General features: G+C 45.6%; 3 protein-coding genes across 3 annotated transcripts; 1 reads left to right on the forward strand and 2 right to left on the reverse strand.

The window, feature by feature from the left end:
- The first annotated feature begins 1,334 nt into the window (after window positions 1–1,334).
- On the forward strand, window positions 1,335–4,247 carry LOC146620739 (fatty acid synthase-like). The gene is made up of 5 exons (XM_085367701.1): window positions 1,335–1,479; window positions 2,156–2,367; window positions 2,498–2,596; window positions 3,659–3,910; window positions 4,038–4,247. The coding sequence occupies exons 1-5, from the start codon at window positions 1,335–1,337 to the stop codon at window positions 4,173–4,175; spliced, it is 846 nt and encodes a 281-aa protein (XP_085223827.1). The 3' UTR covers window positions 4,176–4,247.
- Window positions 4,248–15,471: 11,224 nt separating this feature from the next.
- Window positions 15,472–16,623, reverse strand: LOC146620740 (uncharacterized). Its single transcript, XM_085367702.1, has 2 exons — window positions 16,446–16,623; window positions 15,472–15,989 (listed from the first exon to the last, which is right to left on the reverse strand). The coding sequence occupies exons 1-2, from the start codon at window positions 16,621–16,623 to the stop codon at window positions 15,472–15,474; spliced, it is 696 nt and encodes a 231-aa protein (XP_085223828.1).
- A 5,973-nt stretch (window positions 16,624–22,596) lies between these two features.
- Window positions 22,597–25,509, reverse strand: LOC146620741 (fatty acid synthase-like). The gene is made up of 5 exons (XM_085367703.1): window positions 25,365–25,509; window positions 24,477–24,688; window positions 24,248–24,346; window positions 22,934–23,185; window positions 22,597–22,806 (listed from the first exon to the last, which is right to left on the reverse strand). The coding sequence occupies exons 1-5, from the start codon at window positions 25,507–25,509 to the stop codon at window positions 22,669–22,671; spliced, it is 846 nt and encodes a 281-aa protein (XP_085223829.1). The 3' UTR covers window positions 22,597–22,668.
- Between the last annotated feature and the right edge of the window lie 320 nt (window positions 25,510–25,829).

A 25,829-nucleotide genomic window follows, 5' to 3' on the forward strand; every position in this document is an offset into this window, starting at 1 on the left:
AATACAATTGAACCTATTCCATACCGTCACTGTCATTATATTATGCTGCTATTCATACTGTCATTATATTAATGCTGCTATCCTGTATATATTGTACAAACTATTGTTTGAGTACTTACGATTGTTTTTTTGTACTTTTTATATTTTACATTTATATTTATTATTGAAACTTGCACCAAGGGAGTGGCACTCCAATTTCGTTGTACTCTGTACAATGACAATAAAGGCTATTCTAACTTGTTTTGTTTTAGATAAATAAATATTGAAATATCTTTTGAATTAGTTAAATGTCAGAATATAGAGAGAGAGCTGTCTATTATTTATCACTTTCATCAAATTTAGGAGTACATATACACTAAGTTTATTGTTAATTAAGAAGAAAACTGCAGATGATTGCATTCTGATCTTAAGCAGCCTCTGATAGGTTAGTAGAGTCGGATTTTTTAGTAGAGTCCTCTGTCCTCTGCTGGATGTGTTGGAGAACACTTTCAGCCCTCTGAGGACTGCATACCACTGCCTGAGCCAAGCCAATGTGCCACTAAGCTCCAGCCAGTGTCCACACTGCCAGAGGTCTCCACACATGCTGGTTCGGTGTCTGTCTCCGCTGAAGGGTCAGAGGAACCCGTTTGAGCTGTCTGTCTCGGCTGGAGGGCCCAAGGGGCCCATTCAGCCACCTGTCTATGCTGAAGGGTCAGAGACCTGTTCGGCCTCCTGTCTCCTTTATAGTCGAAAAAGATGTGCTCCTGGTGCACTGGCCATTGCTGCTACTCAAATCGAGCGTGGACCTGGACCTCCAGCAGGCCCCGGGGACCTACGTCACACCTTGCTCTTGTCTCCCTTACAGCTGAAAAAGGTCCATGCTTGTGCCCTGGCCCTTCTGAAATTCCCTCTCCATTTAGCCGAGGCAGTGAGTCGGCCTCCTGTCTCCCTTACGGTCGAAAAAGATGTGCTCCTGGGCGCACTGGCCCTGCTGCTACTCACATCGGGCATGGCCCTTGCCCTCCAGCAGGCCCCGGGGACCCACATCCTCCCCTGCTCTACTCCCCCACTAGCTTCTTCTCCTGCAGTTACCCTCCACCACATATCCAGCACATATCCAGCTAACCCTAACCCACTACAATTCGTCCTGATTGTAGCACAAGTGGAACCAATAAGCAGGATTCATTGGCAAGCAGACAACCAGTTCCAACTACTGGGAAGAACCAGTGCGATGCATTTTGTGGTACGCGTCGTGGTAGCTCCTGCTAGGATTTAGGACAGACCTGAGGCTGATGAGAAGGATCTGGGTGTTGCAGGGCCGTCCTGGCTGACACGGCGCTGCGTGAAGCTCTGGGATGCTGCCTCTGGACTGGCACACTGGGGTGGTGGTTCCCCTGTTTAAAGACTTAGACCTGAGCGTGTGCTCCAACTGTCACACTCCTCAGCCTCCTCTATGCCAGGGTGTGTCTGTCAGTCAGGCCTCTGATTCAGGAGGAAGCAGTTTGTGTCCTGGTCATGATCACTGGAGCAGCTTGTTATCCTCTCGACTGCAGGGTCTGTGGGAGTTTGCACAACCAGTCTACATGTGGTTTGTGAGGCTTCTACTTTTGTAGGATCTTCATCTTACAGTACAAAGAGCCTTTGCTGCAGCTGTTGTTGTGTTTTGGCGCCTCATGGATAACTTTTCATGTCATTTGAGTTTCAGGCTTGTTGGTGTTGCTGAGCTGTGTGCATCGTCTGCGTGGGTTTGTCAGCATAATGGGGCTCATATTAAAATGACTTTACAGTCACAGAGAAAAACTTTAAAACACAAAATCAACACTTTGAACCATCGTGGAAACTACGTGTCCTTACTTGTCATCAAATGATGAGTGTGCGTCCTCACCAGGTGTCACAATCATGTGTATCAAAACGTGTGTAACTGTTAAACAGCAAAATGTGTTAAAGCTGAAAGTCTGACTGTTCAAAGGTGAAACTACAAACACTTGTACATATACAGCTCCCTCCATAATGGCCTGAGGAAAACCAAAGACCTGATGTGATTTCATGTTTTCTTTGTTTCACAGTTTAAAAGTTTGTGGTTCTGTTCTCAGACCTTTGTCACTCACATGTTGTGCATCAGCTGTTTATGTCACTGTGCAGCCAAACTAACTCCCCTCATGTGTTTCCTTTGCAGCTGCTCCTCTGGATAGCATTGAGTCCCTGGCTGCCTACTACGTGAGCTGCGTCAGGCAGGTGCAGCCGGACGGCCCGTACAGAGTCGCTGGATATTCTTCTGGTGCCTGTGTAGCATTTGAAATGTGCTCTCAGCTGCAGACCCAGAATCAGCCTGTGGAGTTCCTGTTTCTCTTTGATGGCTCACATTCATATGTGGCAGCGTACACACAGGTCAGAGAAACACTCGCGCATCTTTATTTCATGTATATGCTGTATAGCGTGTGTGATGTTGGTTTTGAAGGATGAGCTCTGGTCACATGATCTGCATGTGAACAGGTTTAACTGTGTTTTTGATTTGCAGAGCTACAGAGCCAAGCTAACACCCGGCAACGAGTCTGAGGCTGAGACTGAAGCCTTGTGTGCCTTCATCCAGCAGTTCACTGGCATTGAATACAACAAGGTATACTGTCTCTGACCCACAGGTTCACACACAAGTATTCCTTTATGTGGCATCAGCGTTAAAGGCCACACAACCTGAGCTTTTGCCTCACGGCGCCTGTAAGGTAAAGATGGTGACTGTAACACAGTCTGGAGCTGCTGTTCCAGCACAGTCTGTGTGTGGTGCAGGTTTGACTCAACAATGATGTGATGTTTGGAGCTGTTATGGAGACTAAAGTAAAACATGCGGTTAAATCAAACCTTCGTACAGTTTCTCACTGAAAGCTGACATTTGTAACTCCTGAATATCAAAACATCTTCATTTTGCATTTTCATATACATAAGATCTGTGATGTTCATTAATTATGTGTCACTTACTTTTCTGAAAACAACAATATGTCACGGTGCGGCATGGCACACCGTGGAAGGAGTGGGGAAGGAGGACCCAGGCGCGGTGCTCTACGTATAGACAGTGTTTATTTACAGAGGGTGATATCAAACAACAATAAATCCCCGTGTTTCTCCCCAGACTCCCGTGTCGTGTCCTCCAAGTGCTCTCTGCTCCCGTGCCTGCACTCCCGGTGCTCGCTGCTCCTTAAGCCTTCCACGCTCCTCCTGCGGGAAACAATAGCGGCAGCAGTCAGGACACTGAACAATGGCAGGCATACACTACACGACCAAAACCTAAACTGGGTAACTAACGTGGAGTCCCAAGCAATGATCCCGCGTCAGTGGGCGCTCCAAGACTCTCTTAAGTAGCTCCCCCGACGAGGCCTGATCAGCAGCAGGTGTGTGGCTTCGGGTGTGGCCAGTCCCCTTGCAGGGCCACACCCTCCAGGCCTGACGCCGCCTATAAACAAGTGCTCAGCCACCCACACACACACACACACACACACATATACACAAGCACAGGGAAGGGGGAGCAACACCAAAATACACAACAATAATAATAATAATAATAATAATACATGACTGCTCAGGGATCCTGGGTCGCCCAGTCCCAGGACCCTGACACAATATCTCCGCGAGCACGCGGTAACGTTTGCTATGAACTTACAGTCGTCTCCATGGTTACATCCTACAGCTTTTGGAGACTCTGCTCCCGCTGTCAGACCTGAATGCACGCGTCAGTGTGGCCGTGGACCTAATCACCTCCGCTCACAAGGACATCGACCGAGACTCACTGCACTTTGTAGCCTCCGCCTTCTACTACAAGCTAAAGGCTGCTGATGCATATGTACCTACTGCAAAATACCACGGCAGCGTGAAGCTGCTGCGCGCCGAAACCAGCAGCGAATATGAGCAAAACCTGGGAGCTGACTATAAGCTCAGCGAGGTACCGATGCACATTTACATCAGTCTGTAGTACTTATCTTCACTGTGCGTGTGTGCGCTTGTGTGTGTTTCTATAAACTCTGTCTGAGCCTTCCAATGTTCAAACTGTGTACTGCGTCTTTCTTCAGGTCTGTGATGGCGAGGTGTCGGTCCACGTCATCAAGGGAGATCACCACACTTTCCTAGAAGGTGCGGGGGCGGAGTCTATCAAGAACATCATTCATAACTCGCTGGCTGAGCGAGCTGTCAAACCAAGGGAGGGTTAAACATCCACCGTCTCTTCACCCTAATTCCTCAGCTTTCCCCAAACTAGACTGTAAATGTGTCGTTATAGGAAGTGTTTGCACTGCTTATGTTTACACGCTACTGTTATCCTAATATCCCAAATGTTAATGGTTAGTGAACCAGTCGACATCCCATCATCTCACAGCTCCATCGATTCCAACTGCAAGTTTTGTTTTTTGTTGCCATATGTTGTTGTTTGCAGAAGTTCATCCCACAACAAAATAACGTGGTTAAAAAATTAATGTAACAAAGTAACAAACACTGACACATTGATTGAATCCTGAATTACATAACATCACTCAAATTGGTGTTTCTGCTCATGCAGACATCAGTAGACAGGCAAACGCGCTGCGACCAGCCTGATGAGCGACTGTGGAGGGAGGGCTGACCCTGCAGCCGTGTTTCTGCACACTAACTACTCGTAACACAAGTTGGAGGCATTTCTTTATTTTGTGATATTTGTTTACTTTTCAGTCATGTGACCACACAGTCATCAGTTACAGTGGCAACCAGCAAATGTTTACGTTGTCAATAAGTTCACAACAAATTAAGTGTTTCATAAACTGTGTTTTAACAATGACACTCGTGTTACTGTAATTTACAGACCAGTTATTTCACTAATTCAGAAGAAAAACTGCTTCTCTTCATGATGGACTGTGTCAAACACACGCTGTTGTTCTGACAGACGCCTGTGACAGAGGCGTCGCTAAGGACCAAATGTGTCTCTTCAGAGGTTAATCAGAGATGTGAATGATCACTGTAACAGTGAGATCATATTTACTGATGTAACCTCTGAGAAACTGTTTCCTTTTAAAGGCTTTGGTCCAGAGATCTAAAACCTCAGCAAATAATCCAAACCTGAGTACAACAGCTGGCCTGAGACCTGTGATTGGGTCAGTGAAGGAAGCTGCTGATTGGAGATGAATGTGCTGAGGAGTCACAGTACGATGGACGTGACAATAAAGGCCTCTGTGTTTTATTGTAACATTTCTGTTATGTTTTGTAGGACTAATAAGGGCCTCAACAGTCGCTCAGTGTTTTCCTTCATTGTAACGAGCCTGTCCCGTTGGATCTATGATTCCTGTGCTTTTGTTGTCGTTACTATTTCTGATCATTTATCTTGTAAATATAGTTTTTGGGTTTTGTTTTTTAGAGGATGGGTCAGTTTATCAGGGACTGAAACACAAATCCTGTTGGCCCAGAAAATTCTTAGTCGCTGTTGGCGCCACCCGACCGTTTAGTTCAGACCATTAAAGTAACGACTGGTTCTATATGACACTTTTCTACATGCAACAAAGGTGGTGATGGAAGGAGGAGAACAAACTTTTTTGTCTGTATTTAATAGCACAATGAAGACCAGACAGCAAAGCAGGGAGGGAGAAATAAAGGGCCTCAGGTCAGAGTTGAACCCGGCCGCAGCATTTACCCCATGACCAGGTGACGTGGTCACCCGCCCGACCCTTACGCACAGCAGTATTTCACTTCAGCTACCAGGAGTATGTGGGTCGAGCATGCAGACTGAACTTTAGCTGCATGTTAGAAAGCCGAGTTTATGAATGAAGGCTAGAACAAATGTCCCGGCTGAAGGAGGAGGGGCTGCAGAGGTGTATAAACACAGGTGGGCGGGGCAGGGCTAGTGTGCAGGATGACTCAGTGACCTACACTGACCCGTGTTGGTGAACATTTTGTTAAAGTTAAATGTTTTCAAGCTGACAAGTAAATTATCCAGCGAGCTAAGTTGAGCTGACCGACGTGCAGTAAGGTTTTCATGCTCTTCACTAACAGCTGATCGCTGAGAATATATCAACAGTAATAATGTCCTGTAATTCCCACGGCTCTGTATGTCACACCTGCGTATGCTTCCCCATCACATTCATCACCTGTTCCTCTGGTGTCTCTGATTGGAGCACGCAGGTGTGTGGAGCAGAGTGAAATCACACACCTAATGCTGTTTTATTCAACCTGGATCTTGGAAGTTTTGATTAACATCAGTGTCAAACATGAACTAACTCTTTGTCCCCTTCAACATTACATGTTGTTTTTTGAAGTAACAGGTTCAGTGATCTTAAAAGGCTGCGGTAACGTGTCGCTGATAAAACACTGAGTCATTTTCAAATTATTCACTTTAGTTCAATTCAGCTTTATTGTTTTATGTGAAAGTCTCCATCCTGTGTCCTTCACTTATCTTTATCCCAGGTGTGAATTGTTCACAGGACTTAAAAGAAGGACGTGTCTGTGGAAAAGGCTCCGGCCAACCTAAACTCCTCCCTCATCAGGACACAGAAGAGCCGCTGAGGCAGCGCCTTGGAGTACGCTGCTGGTCGCGGCACACAGGTGCGCAACAAGATCTCCCGGCCTGCTGGAGGAGGGAAGTCTGGTACTCTGCTGCTTCCCCCAGTTTGCTTCTTGTCAGATCCCAAGTCCTCATCGACGGGCGCCAGAAGGGCAGCCTAAAAGGGCAAAGGTCAAATGTTAGCAAACAGCAACCGATTCTGAAGAAATGTGCTGTGTGATATTCAGAAGTACTGTAACCCGAGTCTCCCACAGAGACCTGATCCAGACTACAGCTCACAAACACAGCTCCTCTACTAACACCTCACTGCAGCTGCACGCTGCTGATCCTGTCTGTGATTAGAAATGATTTCAATAAAGTAAAACAGAGGCTCGTTTTCTATGAGCGTAAACAGGGATCTCTTTTTCAGTCTCAGTGTAACAAACGTGTTTACTGAATAAGTCTTTCAGTAAAAATGTTTTTGTTAATTCAGTAAAATCTGCAAAGATGACTTGTACTGTTGGCAGCAACAAACAGAGACAACAGAGTGTGGGACAGACAGGAAGTCAGGACACGTCTATGTGCTTCACAGTGGGACTAGAACATGAACATTTCTACACACACCACAGGCAGCAACTGTGCAAACCTCCACGTCACCAAAAACACCCTGCAGGTCCCATCAGAGCAACGGCAGAGAAAACAGATGAAAGGTCTGTTAGAGAGAAAAACGCTTCGCTGCTTTCTTACCCGTATGACATCAAAAGGGTTTTGTTTTTTTAATAATAAAGGCTTCATGTTTTACAGTTAAAGGTAAAGCTCATGCAAACATGCAGGCTTATTTGTCTGATCAATGCAAAAGTTCAAACATGTCTCTTTCAAGCCTCATTATCAGCTGAGATCATAGTAAAGACACAGACAGGATCCTGATCCATCTGTTCTTTATATAATTACTGTTTTTACTGTAATGTAGAATATCATGGACATAATACACAGACTGCAGCCTAAATACTGCTAAAAACAGCCCTTTTTATTTTTAAGGTTTCACGTATTAACCTTTTATTATAAAAGTCACCTGATCCTTAGCAGGTGTGTATACAGAAATACACCAGGTCATTATTTAAGCAAAGCGAAGCCAAACTGCTCCTGTGTGACAGATGAAGTCCACCTTTAAACAGCATTTAGATGCTGCTAATGAAACTCGATTAGTGGCAGCACTGGTCTGTGGGCTGGGGACACTGGTGCCACCAGTACAGCGCGCACTTTTCACAGCGCCACCATGTGGACCAAACTGTATTCTGGGTCAAACCTGATGTTTTATCATTTACACTGAACAAAAATATAAACGCAACACTTTTGCTTTTGCTCCTGTTTTCCATGAGCTGAACTCAGAGATATGAAACATTTTCTACAAACACAAAAGACCCGACACTCGCAAGCAATGTTCCCTCTAAGCTGCGCGCGTACACAATTGCGCACTGCTGGCACGGTCTCTGCACAGAAAATCTGCGTTGCGCGCACAAAAAAAAAAAAAAAAAAAAAAAAAAAAAAATTCACCTGAATTGAAATTAAAATGAAAACTTTAACAATCCTGTTTTGCAGTGTTAGTCAGTGACTGGCTGCTCCCGTATGGGATTAGAACGAGGCCACCTTATCCCGTAGTCCAGCCAATCACGCGATTCACATTCGTATATACGCAGCTAATCAACGTCGCTGTCAGGCTCTGACGCGTCCTTATGCGCCGACACCGGTGTTTTAGCAAAGCGGCTGATGTGGAGTGAAGCCACGTTAATGACAACGTGTACAACCACTGGAGATGTGAGCAGGACCGACGGAACAACTGACGGGAAAAGTGTGGACTTTATACCAGAAAACGCCGTTTTCACCGTTTCTTCCCGCAGTAAATATAAACAACGACAGTATTCAGGAAGAAAACCAAACATTGCAGATATTTTTATCATAACTCTGGTTGTACGCGGCCGATCAACACAATTTAAAAACTGGTATAAAGTCCACACTTTTCCCGTCAGTTGTTCCGTCGGTCCTGCTCACATCTCCAATGGTTGTACACGTTGTCATTAACGTGGCTTCACTCCACATCAGCCGCTTTGCTAAAACACCGGTGTCGGCGCATAAGGACGCGTCAGAGCCTGACAGCGACGTTGATTAGCTGCGTATATACGAATGTGAATCGCGTGATTGGCTGGACTACGGGATAAGGTGGCCTCGTTCTAATCCCATACGGGAGCAGCCAGTCACTGACTAACACTGCAAAACAGGATTGTTAAAGTTTTCATTTTAATTTCAATTCAGGTGAATTTTTTTTTTTTTTTTTTGTGCGCGCAACGCAGATTTTCTGTGCAGAGACCGTGCCAGCAGTGCGCAATTGTGTACGCGCGCAGCTTAGAGGGAACATTGCTTGCGAGTGTCGGGTCTTTTGTGTTTGTAGAAAATGTTTCATATCTCTGAGTTCAGCTCATGGAAAACAGGAGCAAAAGCAAAAGTGTTGCGTTTATATTTTTGTTCAGTGTAAATGATAAAACATCAGGTTTGACCCAGAATACAGTTTGGTCCACATGGTGGCGCTGTGAAAAGTGCGCGCTGTACTGGTGGCACCAGTGTCCCCAGCCCACAGACCAGTGCTGCCACTAATCGAGTTTCATTAGCAGCATCTAAATGCTGTTTAAAGGTGGACTTCATCTGTCACACAGGAGCAGTTTGGCTTCGCTTTGCTTAAATAATGACCTGGTGTATTTCTGTATACACACCTGCTAAGGATCAGGTGACTTTTATAATAAAAGGTTAATACGTGAAACCTTAAAAATAAAAAGGGCTGTTTTTAGCAGTATTTAGGCTGCAGTCTGTGTATTATGTCCATGATATTCTACATTACAGTAAAAACAGTAATTATATAAAGAACAGATGGATCAGGATCCTGTCTGTGTCTTTACTATGATCTCAGCTGATAATGAGGCTTGAAAGAGACATGTTTGAACTTTTGCATTGATCAGACAAATAAGCCTGCATGTTTGCATGAGCTTTACCTTTAACTGTAAAACATGAAGCCTTTATTATTAAAAAAACAAAACCCTTTTGGTGTCATACGGGTAAGAAAGCAGCGAAGCGTTTTTCTCTCTAACAGACCTTTCATCTGTTTTCTCTGCCGTTGCTCTGATGGGACCTGCAGGGTGTTTTTGGTGACGTGGAGGTTTGCACAGTTGCTGCCTGTGGTGTGTGTAGAAATGTTCATGTTCTAGTCCCACTGTGAAGCACATAGACGTGTCCTGACTTCCTGTCTGTCCCACACTCTGTTGTCTCTGTTTGTTGCTGCCAACAGTACAAGTCATCTTTGCAGATTTTACTGAATTAACAAAAACATTTTTACTGAAAGACTTATTCAGTAAACACGTTTGTTACACTGAGACTGAAAAAGAGATCCCTGTTTACGCTCATAGAAAACGAGCCTCTGTTTTACTTTATTGAAATCATTTCTAATCACAGACAGGATCAGCAGCGTGCAGCTGCAGTGAGGTGTTAGTAGAGGAGCTGTGTTTGTGAGCTGTAGTCTGGATCAGGTCTCTGTGGGAGACTCGGGTTACAGTACTTCTGAATATCACACAGCACATTTCTTCAGAATCGGTTGCTGTTTGCTAACATTTGACCTTTGCCCTTTTAGGCTGCCCTTCTGGCGCCCGTCGATGAGGACTTGGGATCTGACAAGAAGCAAACTGGGGGAAGCAGCAGAGTACCAGACTTCCCTCCTCCAGCAGGCCGGGAGATCTTGTTGCGCACCTGTGTGCCGCGACCAGCAGCGTACTCCAAGGCGCTGCCTCAGCGGCTCTTCTGTGTCCTGATGAGGGAGGAGTTTAGGTTGGCCGGAGCCTTTTCCACAGACACGTCCTTCTTTTAAGTCCTGTGAACAATTCACACCTGGGATAAAGATAAGTGAAGGACACAGGATGGAGACTTTCACATAAAACAATAAAGCTGAATTGAACTAAAGTGAATAATTTGAAAATGACTCAGTGTTTTATCAGCGACACGTTACCGCAGCCTTTTAAGATCACTGAACCTGTTACTTCAAAAAACAACATGTAATGTTGAAGGTAGTGATGTGACGTTCTGTATCGAGGCTTCGGAGCGTGTGTCGAGTAATGGAGGGGGCGTTTCCGCGAAGCGCGTATCGAGGCTTGCTTCATTTATGGGAGGAGCTGAAAATGATGACGTCCGAAGCCTCGCTGCCCGGCTGTACCACGTGACTGGTTCATGAAGTGGTTCGAACTTTGCCGCGAGATATGACAGCGATATAAACCCCTCAGACTTCATTCAAAATGTGGGTGTTTGATGGAGAGCTGCGGTTAGTGAGAGTTTGGAGACAGTTTGGAGGTTTATGAGAGTGAGGAGAGAAAGTCAGGAGAGAATGGAGCCAGCTAAGAAGAGGAGGATGTCCTCCCCTGTGTGGGAACATTTTGATCTTATTCCTCCCAACAAGGTATGTAAATTTCTACAGAAGATGTATTGTCATGATACTGATGGTGCAATACAATTTATGTTGAGCTGTCTTGACTTTTGTACAAGGTGAAGTGTTTGCTATGTGCCAGGGAGCTGGGATATAACAACAACACCTCATCCATGTTTAGGCACTACAGAGCTTTGCATGAGAATAAGGGGAACACCGATTGTGGAGCAAGACCAGGTGAGCCATCAAATGCCATGATGATATGGCATGCCGTAATGTTACTAAATGATATAACAATATTATACAACTGTAATAAGTTACGTGTGTGATATTTATATTTGTGCTTTATCTTTATTGTCTTTCCTCAGGAGAACAATCTCAAATAGATGAAGACCTGGTCAGCATGGTGATTGAGGACTCACAGCTATTTAGCATTGTGGAGGACAAAGGATTTAAAAGATTTGTTAAATCATTAAATCCTAGCTATGTTCTCCCCACTAAAAAGGCCATAAAAGCAGTGAAAATTTAGTTTTTACAGAATAAAATGTGAACAGGCAAGACTGAGGCTCAAAGCCTCAGTGTGTAGCTGTCCATACCTCAACGTTACAAAAGCACAACTACTGTCCACACCCCAACCACACCTCACCTCACAGTAAATGATCATTTCCATTTCAAGCATTTCCAAATGATCATTTTCCATACTGCCACTATAAATACACACAGTACACTGCCATCACTACAATATACATGTTTTACACACTCCTTTTGTTGTTGACATTTACAGGCTGTGTGCAAAATGCCACACTCTTCAAATTCATGCCAGCTATTATTTTTACGTCCAGTAGGTGTCCTGCTAGAGCAAATGAAGCTTCATGAAGCTTCGCATTGGGGTGAACCAATTGGATGAAAAGCTTCAGTGCTTCATGGGGCTTCATCTGCCCATCACTAGTTGAAGGGGACAAAGAGTTAGTTCATGTTTGACACTGATGTTAATCAAAACTTCCAAGATCCAGGTTGAATAAAACAGCATTAGGTGTGTGATTTCACTCTGCTCCACACACCTGCGTGCTCCAATCAGAGACACCAGAGGAACAGGTGATGAATGTGATGGGGAAGCATACGCAGGTGTGACATACAGAGCCGTGGGAATTACAGGACATTATTACTGTTGATATATTCTCAGCGATCAGCTGTTAGTGAAGAGCATGAAAACCTTACTGCACGTCGGTCAGCTCAACTTAGCTCGCTGGATAATTTACTTGTCAGCTTGAAAACTGTTAAGGTTCAAAAATTGAGGAAGGGTACAAGAGGTGCTCGAAGAATAACCACACTGGTCCGGCCGGGTGAAGTCAAACGAAGATTTTAATTCACACGTGGGAAGATCACTAGAAACAGCAATTGATCTTCAACTTAATCAAAGCATTAAACAGATATTTATACCGTCAGGGCTTAAATTTAATGACGCCCCTTCAACGTCACAGATACATTTTATACATAGATCAAATCAAAACCACAATGACTTTTGACACCGTTTAAAAGAACAATTGTCTTCTATGTTCATAACAGGTGCTTCCTGTCACTGCCGGATGCTCGCTTGTCATCCTGACACCTCAGCAGCAGTTCTGCGACAAACTGCTCTTTTTGCAACCCCAGCAAAACATGATTAAACTTTCACCTATAAATGATTCTCTAACTAAGTGTGTGTGTGTCTGTGTGCTAACCACAATTGCACCCTGTTTCACCTCGCGACTAGCTCCTAACCTCTAACCAGACAGAGAGACAGAAGCCACTCTGATATGTAACAACTGAGACTATGTATGTGTCCTCTACTAAATAAATGTTTTAATCAAGAACCCCTACTAAAAGCTTAATACAAGAATATGAACATATAAAAGATATTAAAATGAACTGTTGTGTAAGCATGTACTGCAATTCCTTCTATGTTCTAGTTTTCCCTCAGCATGGATCATCTAGACACTCTCACTAGATGAAGCTCAAAACCATTAATGAACCTGAACATCAACTCAAATAAGCACAGATATGCAATATGTATAAAATAGTTATAACTGCACCTGGAATACAAAGTTAACATCATCATAAACATCTTAAGGCCATCTTAAAGCTATCTGTTACATTGTTAAAGCAATGATCATACTGCAGATTATATTATGCTGGTAAAATACTTTTTGTTCAACCTATGTATACTTTTTGTTCAACCTATGTATCGACCTCTGGCACACCAGAGGTCGATACATAGGTTGTTGTTCACTCCTCAGTCCACTCGACTACTTCCAGATCCATCATCGGCATCATGGACATAGGGGCCACCGCCCCAGGGTCCACTGCCTTTACAATCACCTTCTCTACCAACCTTCGGGCACAAGGAATGAGACAACAACCACAGGTCACCAAAATACCCACCAATACAGATAGAGAAAACATAATTGACAGAGCAAACCCCTTCCACTTTCCGAACACTGAGGTCATCCAGCTCTCCAGCGGGTTGTCAATTCCCGAGTGGTCATGCATGGTTCTAGAGAGACTCTTTAGCCCCTCCAAGGCTCGCGTCACCGAGCCATCTGGAGCAGTGTTATTCGGGATAAAAGTACAACACTGATCACCGAACATCGCACAAACCCCCCCTTTTTCCGCCAATAACATATCAAGGGCCATTCTATTTTGGACTCCCACTAATGAGGTCGGACCCATCTGCTCCGCTAACCCTTCCATCCCGTCTCTGGTAAGGTTAGAGAGCCTCAGCAAATTATAGTGAACATAATTGATTCTATCTACATTCTTGTTCGGGGTCACTGGAAAGAGAGCAGAAATTATTGGAAGATTCTCAAAACCAGCAGCTATTTGGTCTACGAGTTTATATTCACTTGGAACTCCTCTGGGGACCCCTATTGAGTCAATCCAGGTTGGCGAGTTCAGCCTAGGGTCATAAGCGTGTGTTCCCTCAATCCCCCTTTTGGACAGGATATGTCTCTTCCGCCTAGCTGCCAATGTGCGTGTGTTGTGCTGTGGAATGTTTTTTACCTGATTTCCAATTAGCATAAGAGGTGCTCCTAGCCTCACCATCGCGCACGTCCCCACACTTCCCAGAGGAACACGAGCCAAAAGAGTCTTATGCCCACAATAATAGTAAAGTCCACTTCTAGCCCAAGTCCCAATCAAAGTGGTGGGATCACTTACATTGTTTGTGGTTCTTCCCGTCTGGGTAACAGCGCACCAACTTGGGTCGATTTCTCCCACGTTATATATTACTTTATCTGTGGAGAACTTAAAGCACGTATAATTATCTTTTTTCGGCAAAAATGGTCCTGCCTTTGTCTGCTTGTCAACTGGAGGAAACAAACTGGACAAGACAGTGCAGTCTCCAGTACTCACCGCTCCCCTAGTCATTCGCAACATGCAATCATAGCCCCACTTGTCCTCCAGATGGAGTGGAGCGGGCTTTGTGAACAGACGTGGTCTAGCAGAGGCGCAAGCAACACAATTAGATAGCTCTTGTTCCCTAGCATTTAGAGCCATCCAGTCCAGCCAGAGATTACTGTCACTGAACCCAGTGGCGCGCTCAATTAAATCTTGAGGCTTCAGTCTAGTATAGTCCACCACCAGGACTCGTCTATCCTTTGGTTCCTGTTCCTCTGGTACCGCATATGACGACCCGTTTCCCCTTTCTCCTGTAAAATGTACAACAGCGTTCATTGGGTCGTTAATCATGTGTATTTCCTTTTCTTCTCTAACTGGCTCTACGGGATTTACGGGATTGGCCTTTTCAAGAAAATTGACTTTAATTAACCCCTTCGGGTCAGTTCCCACAGTCTCCACACCCAAGACTAAATATACAGAGTTTTTACGCCGCCAGTTGCCCAGCGACATAGTCAAAGGATTCTTAGATGGACTATAATCTCTTTGAAGTTTTAACACGTTCTCTAACCCTTGTCCTGACGTTTCCCCATTTTCCCCAGTGTAACCCTTTACCTGATTCCAGTTCCGACACCAGTTTGCAAAGGGCCTACTCCCTCTTTCACAATGTGTACTTACTGCATAATCCCAACAAACCCACACATTATATGCTCTCCAACTACTATCTGCTCCTCCACACTTAAAAACATCGCATAAATCAAACGTGAATGAAGTTGTGGACCCATTAACATAGTTCAACTCTAAACCACCATATGTACTCAGGCACTCATCCCTTTTACCCGAAACCTCGCGTTTTGATCTCCTTTTTAGCCCTGTTTCAATAAACAGTTTCTCTTTTGGTGCTGGATTCAACTGGCCCCCGTGTTCAGACAGTTCACGGGGGCCTCCCTGCAAAATATAAACAAGCAAACATAGGGCCATTATCAATATCATTACAGTCATCAAACTAACAATCACAAGCAACATTTTAATTAGTCCTCTCTCCTCACGAATCTCCGGTTCGCGGGGTGGCATTGTGTGATGTATATTTTGTACTTAACATAAATTTTGAAACTTTTGTTTCTGTTTTCCCCTTTCCCTTTCACTCTTTTTATTTAAACCACCCCTTTTTAACCTCTTAGGTTATTACCACTCCTTTCTGTAGACGCGGCGATTTCCTCCTAGGCTGCTCTTCTTTCTTCGGCCTTCCAGGTGGACTACTGGTCGGCCCGTTGCACAGGTGAAGAGGTTTATTCTGCCTCTGTTCCTTGACACCTGCGTTCTTTGAAGACGAATTTTCCTCCACCAAGCTCTCGTGTGCGGGTGCACACTGCGACCAGTGGTACCAGGTGTCGCCTTTCCCTTTCAGCTGGACTGCTGTAGCCGTCCGGGCGGTCACCTCATACGGACCAGTCCAGCGGGGCTCCTTCCACTTTCGCTTAATGACCTTTAGCCACACCGCCTTTGCGTCCGGGACCTCTCCGTTCCCCGTGGGTCTCTCACAAGTGACCTGTTTTGTAAAGCTGGACACAAGAGCTTTCAACTCATTAAAATATTCTGCATGAGACCTGTTGCTTGTCCTGGGCTGCTCCACTGGGACCACTGTCCAGGGTGCTGGAAACTGTCTCCCAGTCAGCAGCTCGTAAGGGGTGAAACCTGTGGATTGGTTAACAGAACATCTTATGGTCATCAAAGCAATGGGCAGGGCTGCGACCCAATTTAGCCCTGTCTGCGCACAGATTTTAGCCAACTTGTTTTTCAAATTTAGGTTCATCCTCTCTACCTTTCCTTGAGATTGAGGATGATAGACCGTCCCGAACTTATGTTGCACTCCCAACATCCTCTCTACCTCTTGCAAATCTTTGTTCTTGAAGTGAGTACCATTGTCTGATCTAATTCTCTTGGGAAACCCATGCCTTGGAATGTAATGATTGATTAAGCACTTAATCACGCTTTTCGCGTCTTCACGTTTGGTTGCCCATGCTTCGGGCCATCCAGTCAGAACATCCACACACACCAACAAATACCTCACACCACCTGGTCCTGTATCAATCATGTCGGTATAATCAATCACGACCTCTTCGCCTGGCCTTTCTGGCATGAGAAACTTACCAGCTTCAGGTTTTACTGCTGGCTTTGGATTGTGTGCCCCACAAATTAGGCACGTTCTGGCCTTTTCCAGTATCATCCTTCTCAAATCAGGATGCCACCATCGGCACAAATTTCTCTCCATCTGTTTCACTCCCACGTGACCAAGCCCGTGAGCCTCATTCACCTTCTGTTCCGCCATTTTGGCCGTTAAGGCGGGACGCCCATCTGGCCCCCTCCACAAACCGCCATCTTGCCAGGCTCCTTTGTTTTCCCACACCCCCTTTTCCTCTGGGGATGTCTCCTCCTGAGCCTGTCTCACTTCTTCCATACTGTTAGTACTGGCCTCCTCTTCTGGGGTTACCTGTACCATTTGTCTCTGTCCTTTGTAGCCTGCTGCTTCCTTTGCGGCTTCATCAGCTTTCTGATTTCCTTTTGCCACCATACTGTCTGCTTGTGAGTGGCCTTTGCATTTTATAATACTTACCTCGTCTGGGTCCTCCAGGGCCTTTTCCAGTTCCTCCATTTCCTTTTGGTGACAGATGGGTGCATTAGTGGCCGTTCTGAACCCGGCTCTCTTCCACTGAGCCAGTTCCACATGAGCTGCTCCAAACGCATATGCTGAGTCAGTGTAGATGTTCACTCTCATGTTTTTAGCCAACCTCAGGGCTCGAGTTAGGGCTATCACTTCAGCTCTCTGGGCCAACTGTTGTCCCTCAATTTTTCCTGCTTCTTTCACCTGAAACTCAGTTCCTACTCTACAGACTACTGCATAGCCGGCTTTTAATCCTTCTTCATCTCTGTGGCAGCATCCATCTGTGAACCAATCCTCAGCTCCATGTATGGGCTCTGCCTTCAGGTCTTCCCTGATTTTTCCTTCAACTTGGGCTTTCTTAATACAATCATGTGGTTCTCCTGACCCCATTAGGTCTGCCATATTTATTCCTTCATGTGTGAATGTCAGATTTGGCACATCTAAAATTTTGCTCAACCTTTGTTGCGTCAGTGGGGTCATTGTGAATACCTGTGAGTTCACATAGGCCACTACACTGTGTGTGGTAAGCACTCTCAGTGGGTGTTCCCTCACTATGTGTGCTGTTTTCTGAATTATCTTTGCTACTCCTGCTGCGTGTTGTGTGCATGTGGGATGCCTTGCTTCTGTTGAATTTAATCTTATGCTGACATACATAAGTACATCTCTACCTCCCCCTTTTTTCTGAAACAACACACCATTCACAACTCCCTTTGTTTCTGAAACATAAAGATAAAATGCCTCATCATAGTTAGGTGTGGCTAGATCTGTGGCTCTTGACAAATCCTGTTTTAGTGAAATGAACGCTGTCTCTGTGTCCGGCGTCCAAGGCAATTCAGCCTTAAGATTTCGAACGCCGACTTTCTTGATCAGGTCCCTTAAAGGGGCAGTTTTACCAGCATAGTTCGGAATGAACTGCCTACTGTAACCTGTCAAGCCAAGAAAGGAAAGCAACTCCTTCACAGTTCTTGGTTTTGGATGTGTCAGAATTTGGTCTCTGTGTGTGTTCATTAACCCCACTGATCTGTGTGCGATCACCCGGCCCAGAAATGTTACCTCTGGTCGGACCAACTGTAGTTTTTCTTTACTCACTTTGAAGCCACACTCCGCCAATCTGTTCAACACCACGAGCGATGCTGCCGTACAGGCCGCTGCTGACGGGGCTGCAATAAGAAGATCATCAACATACTGTATTAATGTACAGCCCTCTGGCAGTTGACATGGGGAGAGTGCCTCTTTCAATACTTGATTGAAAATTCCTGGTGAGAGTGCAAAGCCTTGTGGTAGGCGTGTGTACCTAAATTTCCGGCCTCTGTATGTGAAAGAGAAAATGTCTCTGAGTGACTCGTGCAGTGGGAGACAAAAGAATGCATTCGCTAGGTCAATACATGTGAACCATTTTTGGTCCCCAGTAATTTCGGTCAGAGCTGTGTAGGGATTTGGTACAGGCACAGTATCAGTCCTCAGTATGGCATTTATTGCTCTCAAATCATGTGCCATACGGTACTTCCCTGTCCCATGTTTTTCCACTGGCAAAATAGGTGTGTTCCAAAATGACCATGAGGGCTCAAGCACTCCTGCCTTCCACAGCCCTTCAATGGTTTCAGCTATACCTTCCTCTGCTTCAGTTTTGTGCTTATATTGTGGTCTGTTAATTGGTGTGTCAGACTTCAGCTGGAACAGGACAGGCGAACAGTTAGCCAAACCTACATCTGTGGGCCCTGCGGACCACAAAGTATCAGGCAATTTCAAGAGCTCAGCTACTGCATCAGGATGATCCATTCTTTCCCTGCCATGTATTCTGGAGATTTCTTTATGTTCTAAGATCACTGCATCGTTGGACAAACAAGTTATGCGATATATTTTACATTTTGGTGCATACCAGACATTTGGAATTTGGGTGCTTTGCCAGCATGCGTTGTCCAGCGCCCGCTTGACCATCGGTCCCAGATCTCTTGGCCCATGACCCTCGTGGACCGCCAAGGTAATGTGAGGGGCTGAATCCTCTCCCACATTGTACCAAGGCAGTTGTTCATCAGTAAATTTCACAGCCGCGGCCACACCTTCTGGTCCAACATAAATGTTATGTGTTCGCACATTCCACGTCTGTCCCTCGAGATCAGACTGGAACTGTTCCCGATAGATATCGTTATCTTCCCTATCATAAAAGAGTGTGACGTGGAAAGGATCCCGTGGCGGGGAATAGACGGCCAGGCTCATTATCCAGGGTTTCCACAGCTGATAATGTCTCAGAATGCCTTCTTCCACTAGCCTCCCCCAGTAGATTTCGGCAGTGGGTTGTTCAGAGTTCTGGACTAGATATTGAGTCTTTGAAGGTGATCCCAGACATGGGAATTCTTTTCCTCCAGGCAGAGTAACAATCAGTCCATCTGGTGAGCACATGATCGTGGCTCCCAGCTTCACGAGCAGGTCCCTGCCCATGAGATTTGCAGGCACCTGTGAGGACACCACATATTGATGTTTCAAAGTCTGTTTTCCCAGCTTTGTCAATGCTGGATCTGTCAATGGCAGAGTCATCGGTATCCCGGAAAAACCGACCACATTAACTGTGTGACAGGAGAGTGTTGCACTGTCTGGTGTGTCTCTTAATGTCGAGTATGTTGCTCCAGTGTCTACCAGAAAGGGCAATTCAGTGCCTTCCACGGTCATCGACAGCATGGGTTCTGCCGTCCCCACGCTGTTCGGTCTCTCCGGGCTCATCTGTTTTCTCTGCCGTTGCTCTGATGGGACCTGCAGGGTGTTTTTGGTGACGTGGAGGTTTGCACAGTTGCTGCCTGTGGTGTGTGTAGAAATGTTCATGTTCTAGTCCCACTGTGAAGCACATAGACGTGTCCTGACTTCCTGTCTGTCCCACACTCTGTTGTCTCTGTTTGTTGCTGCCAACAGTACAAGTCATCTTTGCAGATTTTACTGAATTAACAAAAACATTTTTACTGAAAGACTTATTCAGTAAACACGTTTGTTACACTGAGACTGAAAAAGAGATCCCTGTTTACGCTCATAGAAAACGAGCCTCTGTTTTACTTTATTGAAATCATTTCTAATCACAGACAGGATCAGCAGCGTGCAGCTGCAGTGAGGTGTTAGTAGAGGAGCTGTGTTTGTGAGCTGTAGTCTGGATCAGGTCTCTGTGGGAGACTCGGGTTACAGTACTTCTGAATATCACACAGCACATTTCTTCAGAATCGGTTGCTGTTTGCTAACATTTGACCTTTGCCCTTTTAGGCTGCCCTTCTGGCGCCCGTCGATGAGGACTTGGGATCTGACAAGAAGCAAACTGGGGGAAGCAGCAGAGTACCAGACTTCCCTCCTCCAGCAGGCCGGGAGATCTTGTTGCGCACCTGTGTGCCGCGACCAGCAGCGTACTCCAAGGCGCTGCCTCAGCGGCTCTTCTGTGTCCTGATGAGGGAGGAGTTTAGGTTGGCCGGAGCCTTTTCCACAGACACGTCCTTCTTTTAAGTCCTGTGAACAATTCACACCTGGGATAAAGATAAGTGAAGGACACAGGATGGAGACTTTCACATAAAACAATAAAGCTGAATTGAACTAAAGTGAATAATTTGAAAATGACTCAGTGTTTTATCAGCGACACGTTACCGCAGCCTTTTAAGATCACTGAACCTGTTACTTCAAAAAACAACATGTAATGTTGAAGGGGACAAAGAGTTAGTTCATGTTTGACACTGATGTTAATCAAAACTTCCAAGATCCAGGTTGAATAAAACAGCATTAGGTGTGTGATTTCACTCTGCTCCACACACCTGCGTGCTCCAATCAGAGACACCAGAGGAACAGGTGATGAATGTGATGGGGAAGCATACGCAGGTGTGACATACAGAGCCGTGGGAATTACAGGACATTATTACTGTTGATATATTCTCAGCGATCAGCTGTTAGTGAAGAGCATGAAAACCTTACTGCACGTCGGTCAGCTCAACTTAGCTCGCTGGATAATTTACTTGTCAGCTTGAAAACATTTAACTTTAACAAAATGTTCACCAACACGGGTCAGTGTAGGTCACTGAGTCATCCTGCACACTAGCCCTGCCCCGCCCACCTGTGTTTATACACCTCTGCAGCCCCTCCTCCTTCAGCCGGGACATTTGTTCTAGCCTTCATTCATAAACTCGGCTTTCTAACATGCAGCTAAAGTTCAGTCTGCATGCTCGACCCACATACTCCTGGTAGCTGAAGTGAAATACTGCTGTGCGTAAGGGTCGGGCGGGTGACCACGTCACCTGGTCATGGGGTAAATGCTGCGGCCGGGTTCAACTCTGACCTGAGGCCCTTTATTTCTCCCTCCCTGCTTTGCTGTCTGGTCTTCATTGTGCTATTAAATACAGACAAAAAAGTTTGTTCTCCTCCTTCCATCACCACCTTTGTTGCATGTAGAAAAGTGTCATATAGAACCAGTCGTTACTTTAATGGTCTGAACTAAACGGTCGGGTGGCGCCAACAGCGACTAAGAATTTTCTGGGCCAACAGGATTTGTGTTTCAGTCCCTGATAAACTGACCCATCCTCTAAAAAACAAAACCCAAAAACTATATTTACAAGATAAATGATCAGAAATAGTAACGACAACAAAAGCACAGGAATCATAGATCCAACGGGACAGGCTCGTTACAATGAAGGAAAACACTGAGCGACTGTTGAGGCCCTTATTAGTCCTACAAAACATAACAGAAATGTTACAATAAAACACAGAGGCCTTTATTGTCACGTCCATCGTACTGTGACTCCTCAGCACATTCATCTCCAATCAGCAGCTTCCTTCACTGACCCAATCACAGGTCTCAGGCCAGCTGTTGTACTCAGGTTTGGATTATTTGCTGAGGTTTTAGATCTCTGGACCAAAGCCTTTAAAAGGAAACAGTTTCTCAGAGGTTACATCAGTAAATATGATCTCACTGTTACAGTGATCATTCACATCTCTGATTAACCTCTGAAGAGACACATTTGGTCCTTAGCGACGCCTCTGTCACAGGCGTCTGTCAGAACAACAGCGTGTGTTTGACACAGTCCATCATGAAGAGAAGCAGTTTTTCTTCTGAATTAGTGAAATAACTGGTCTGTAAATTACAGTAACACGAGTGTCATTGTTAAAACACAGTTTATGAAACACTTAATTTGTTGTGAACTTATTGACAACGTAAACATTTGCTGGTTGCCACTGTAACTGATGACTGTGTGGTCACATGACTGAAAAGTAAACAAATATCACAAAATAAAGAAATGCCTCCAACTTGTGTTACGAGTAGTTAGTGTGCAGAAACACGGCTGCAGGGTCAGCCCTCCCTCCACAGTCGCTCATCAGGCTGGTCGCAGCGCGTTTGCCTGTCTACTGATGTCTGCATGAGCAGAAACACCAATTTGAGTGATGTTATGTAATTCAGGATTCAATCAATGTGTCAGTGTTTGTTACTTTGTTACATTAATTTTTTAACCACGTTATTTTGTTGTGGGATGAACTTCTGCAAACAACAACATATGGCAACAAAAAACAAAACTTGCAGTTGGAATCGATGGAGCTGTGAGATGATGGGATGTCGACTGGTTCACTAACCATTAACATTTGGGATATTAGGATAACAGTAGCGTGTAAACATAAGCAGTGCAAACACTTCCTATAACGACACATTTACAGTCTAGTTTGGGGAAAGCTGAGGAATTAGGGTGAAGAGACGGTGGATGTTTAACCCTCCCTTGGTTTGACAGCTCGCTCAGCCAGCGAGTTATGAATGATGTTCTTGATAGACTCCGCCCCCGCACCTTCTAGGAAAGTGTGGTGATCTCCCTTGATGACGTGGACCGACACCTCGCCATCACAGACCTGAAGAAAGACGCAGTACACAGTTTGAACATTGGAAGGCTCAGACAGAGTTTATAGAAACACACACAAGCGCACACACGCACAGTGAAGATAAGTACTACAGACTGATGTAAATGTGCATCGGTACCTCGCTGAGCTTATAGTCAGCTCCCAGGTTTTGCTCATATTCGCTGCTGGTTTCGGCGCGCAGCAGCTTCACGCTGCCGTGGTATTTTGCAGTAGGTACATATGCATCAGCAGCCTTTAGCTTGTAGTAGAAGGCGGAGGCTACAAAGTGCAGTGAGTCTCGGTCGATGTCCTTGTGAGCGGAGGTGATTAGGTCCACGGCCACACTGACGCGTGCATTCAGGTCTGACAGCGGGAGCAGAGTCTCCAAAAGCTGTAGGATGTAACCATGGAGACGACTGTAAGTTCATAGCAAACGTTACCGCGTGCTCGCGGAGATATTGTGTCAGGGTCCTGGGACTGGGCGACCCAGGATCCCTGAGCAGTCATGTATTATTATTATTATTATTATTATTGTTGTGTATTTTGGTGTTGCTCCCCCTTCCCTGTGCTTGTGTATATGTGTGTGTGTGTGTGTGTGTGTGGGTGGCTGAGCACTTGTTTATAGGCGGCGTCAGGCCTGGAGGGTGTGGCCCTGCAAGGGGACTGGCCACACCCGAAGCCACACACCTGCTGCTGATCAGGCCTCGTCGGGGGAGCTACTTAAGAGAGTCTTGGAGCGCCCACTGACGCGGGATCATTGCTTGGGACTCCACGTTAGTTACCCAGTTTAGGTTTTGGTCGTGTAGTGTATGCCTGCCATTGTTCAGTGTCCTGACTGCTGCCGCTATTGTTTCCCGCAGGAGGAGCGTGGAAGGCTTAAGGAGCAGCGAGCACCGGGAGTGCAGGCACGGGAGCAGAGAGCACTTGGAGGACACGACACGGGAGTCTGGGGAGAAACACGGGGATTTATTGTTGTTTGATATCACCCTCTGTAAATAAACACTGTCTATACGTAGAGCACCGCGCCTGGGTCCTCCTTCCCCACTCCTTCCACGGTGTGCCATGCCGCACCGTGACATATTGTTGTTTTCAGAAAAGTAAGTGACACATAATTAATGAACATCACAGATCTTATGTATATGAAAATGCAAAATGAAGATGTTTTGATATTCAGGAGTTACAAATGTCAGCTTTCAGTGAGAAACTGTACGAAGGTTTGATTTAACCGCATGTTTTACTTTAGTCTCCATAACAGCTCCAAACATCACATCATTGTTGAGTCAAACCTGCACCACACACAGACTGTGCTGGAACAGCAGCTCCAGACTGTGTTACAGTCACCATCTTTACCTTACAGGCGCCGTGAGGCAAAAGCTCAGGTTGTGTGGCCTTTAACGCTGATGCCACATAAAGGAATACTTGTGTGTGAACCTGTGGGTCAGAGACAGTATACCTTGTTGTATTCAATGCCAGTGAACTGCTGGATGAAGGCACACAAGGCTTCAGTCTCAGCCTCAGACTCGTTGCCGGGTCTTAGCTTGGCTCTGTAGCTCTGCAAATCAAAAACACAGTTAAACCTGTTCACATGCAGATCATGTGACCAGAGCTCATCCTTCAAAACCAACATCACACACGCTATACAGCATATACATGAAATAAAGATGCGCGAGTGTTTCTCTGACCTGTGTGTACGCTGCCACATATGAATGTGAGCCATCAAAGAGAAACAGGAACTCCACAGGCTGATTCTGGGTCTGCAGCTGAGAGCACATTTCAAATGCTACACAGGCACCAGAAGAATATCCAGCGACTCTGTACGGGCCGTCCGGCTGCACCTGCCTGACGCAGCTCACGTAGTAGGCAGCCAGGGACTCAATGCTATCCAGAGGAGCAGCTGCAAAGGAAACACATGAGGGGAGTTAGTTTGGCTGCACAGTGACATAAACAGCTGATGCACAACATGTGAGTGACAAAGGTCTGAGAACAGAACCACAAACTTTTAAACTGTGAAACAAAGAAAACATGAAATCACATCAGGTCTTTGGTTTTCCTCAGGCCATTATGGAGGGAGCTGTATATGTACAAGTGTTTGTAGTTTCACCTTTGAACAGTCAGACTTTCAGCTTTAACACATTTTGCTGTTTAACAGTTACACACGTTTTGATACACATGATTGTGACACCTGGTGAGGACGCACACTCATCATTTGATGACAAGTAAGGACACGTAGTTTCCACGATGGTTCAAAGTGTTGATTTTGTGTTTTAAAGTTTTTCTCTGTGACTGTAAAGTCATTTTAATATGAGCCCCATTATGCTGACAAACCCACGCAGACGATGCACACAGCTCAGCAACACCAACAAGCCTGAAACTCAAATGACATGAAAAGTTATCCATGAGGCGCCAAAACACAACAACAGCTGCAGCAAAGGCTCTTTGTACTGTAAGATGAAGATCCTACAAAAGTAGAAGCCTCACAAACCACATGTAGACTGGTTGTGCAAACTCCCACAGACCCTGCAGTCGAGAGGATAACAAGCTGCTCCAGTGATCATGACCAGGACACAAACTGCTTCCTCCTGAATCAGAGGCCTGACTGACAGACACACCCTGGCATAGAGGAGGCTGAGGAGTGTGACAGTTGGAGCACACGCTCAGGTCTAAGTCTTTAAACAGGGGAACCACCACCCCAGTGTGCCAGTCCAGAGGCAGCATCCCAGAGCTTCACGCAGCGCCGTGTCAGCCAGGACGGCCCTGCAACACCCAGATCCTTCTCATCAGCCTCAGGTCTGTCCTAAATCCTAGCAGGAGCTACCACGACGCGTACCACAAAATGCATCGCACTGGTTCTTCCCAGTAGTTGGAACTGGTTGTCTGCTTGCCAATGAATCCTGCTTATTGGTTCCACTTGTGCTACAATCAGGACGAATTGTAGTGGGTTAGGGTTAGCTGGATATGTGCTGGATATGTGGTGGAGGGTAACTGCAGGAGAAGAAGCTAGTGGGGGAGTAGAGCAGGGGAGGATGTGGGTCCCC

This window comes from Diplotaxodon limnothrissa, linkage group LG12, assembly GCF_057381915.1.
Source record: "Diplotaxodon limnothrissa isolate DT_005_m linkage group LG12, D_limnothrissa_male_GT1.1, whole genome shotgun sequence".
Taxonomy (NCBI): domain Eukaryota; kingdom Metazoa; phylum Chordata; class Actinopteri; order Cichliformes; family Cichlidae; genus Diplotaxodon; species Diplotaxodon limnothrissa.

Excerpts from the sequence above, each read along its gene's own strand:
- LOC146620740 (XM_085367702.1), bottom strand. The coding sequence starts at position 16,623 with ATGGCGGAACAGAAGGTGAATGAGGCTCACGGGCTTGGTCACGTGGGA. Across the intron at positions 15,990-16,445 it reads AGCAGTAAAACCTGAAGCTG|GTTTCACCCCTTACGAGCTG; the intron begins GTAAGTTTCTCA and ends ACCAATCCACAG.
- LOC146620741 (XM_085367703.1), bottom strand. The coding sequence starts at position 25,509 with ATGCTGCCTCTGGACTGGCACACTGGGGTGGTGGTTCCCCTGTTTAAA. Across the intron at positions 24,689-25,364 it reads CTCTGATTCAGGAGGAAGCA|CTGCTCCTCTGGATAGCATT; the intron begins GTTTGTGTCCTG and ends TTTCCTTTGCAG. Across the intron at positions 24,347-24,476 it reads ATGTGGCAGCGTACACACAG|AGCTACAGAGCCAAGCTAAG; the intron begins GTCAGAGAAACA and ends TTTGATTTGCAG.
- LOC146620739 (XM_085367701.1), top strand. The coding sequence starts at position 1,335 with ATGCTGCCTCTGGACTGGCACACTGGGGTGGTGGTTCCCCTGTTTAAA. Across the intron at positions 1,480-2,155 it reads CTCTGATTCAGGAGGAAGCA|CTGCTCCTCTGGATAGCATT; the intron begins GTTTGTGTCCTG and ends TTTCCTTTGCAG. Across the intron at positions 2,368-2,497 it reads ATGTGGCAGCGTACACACAG|AGCTACAGAGCCAAGCTAAC; the intron begins GTCAGAGAAACA and ends TTTGATTTGCAG.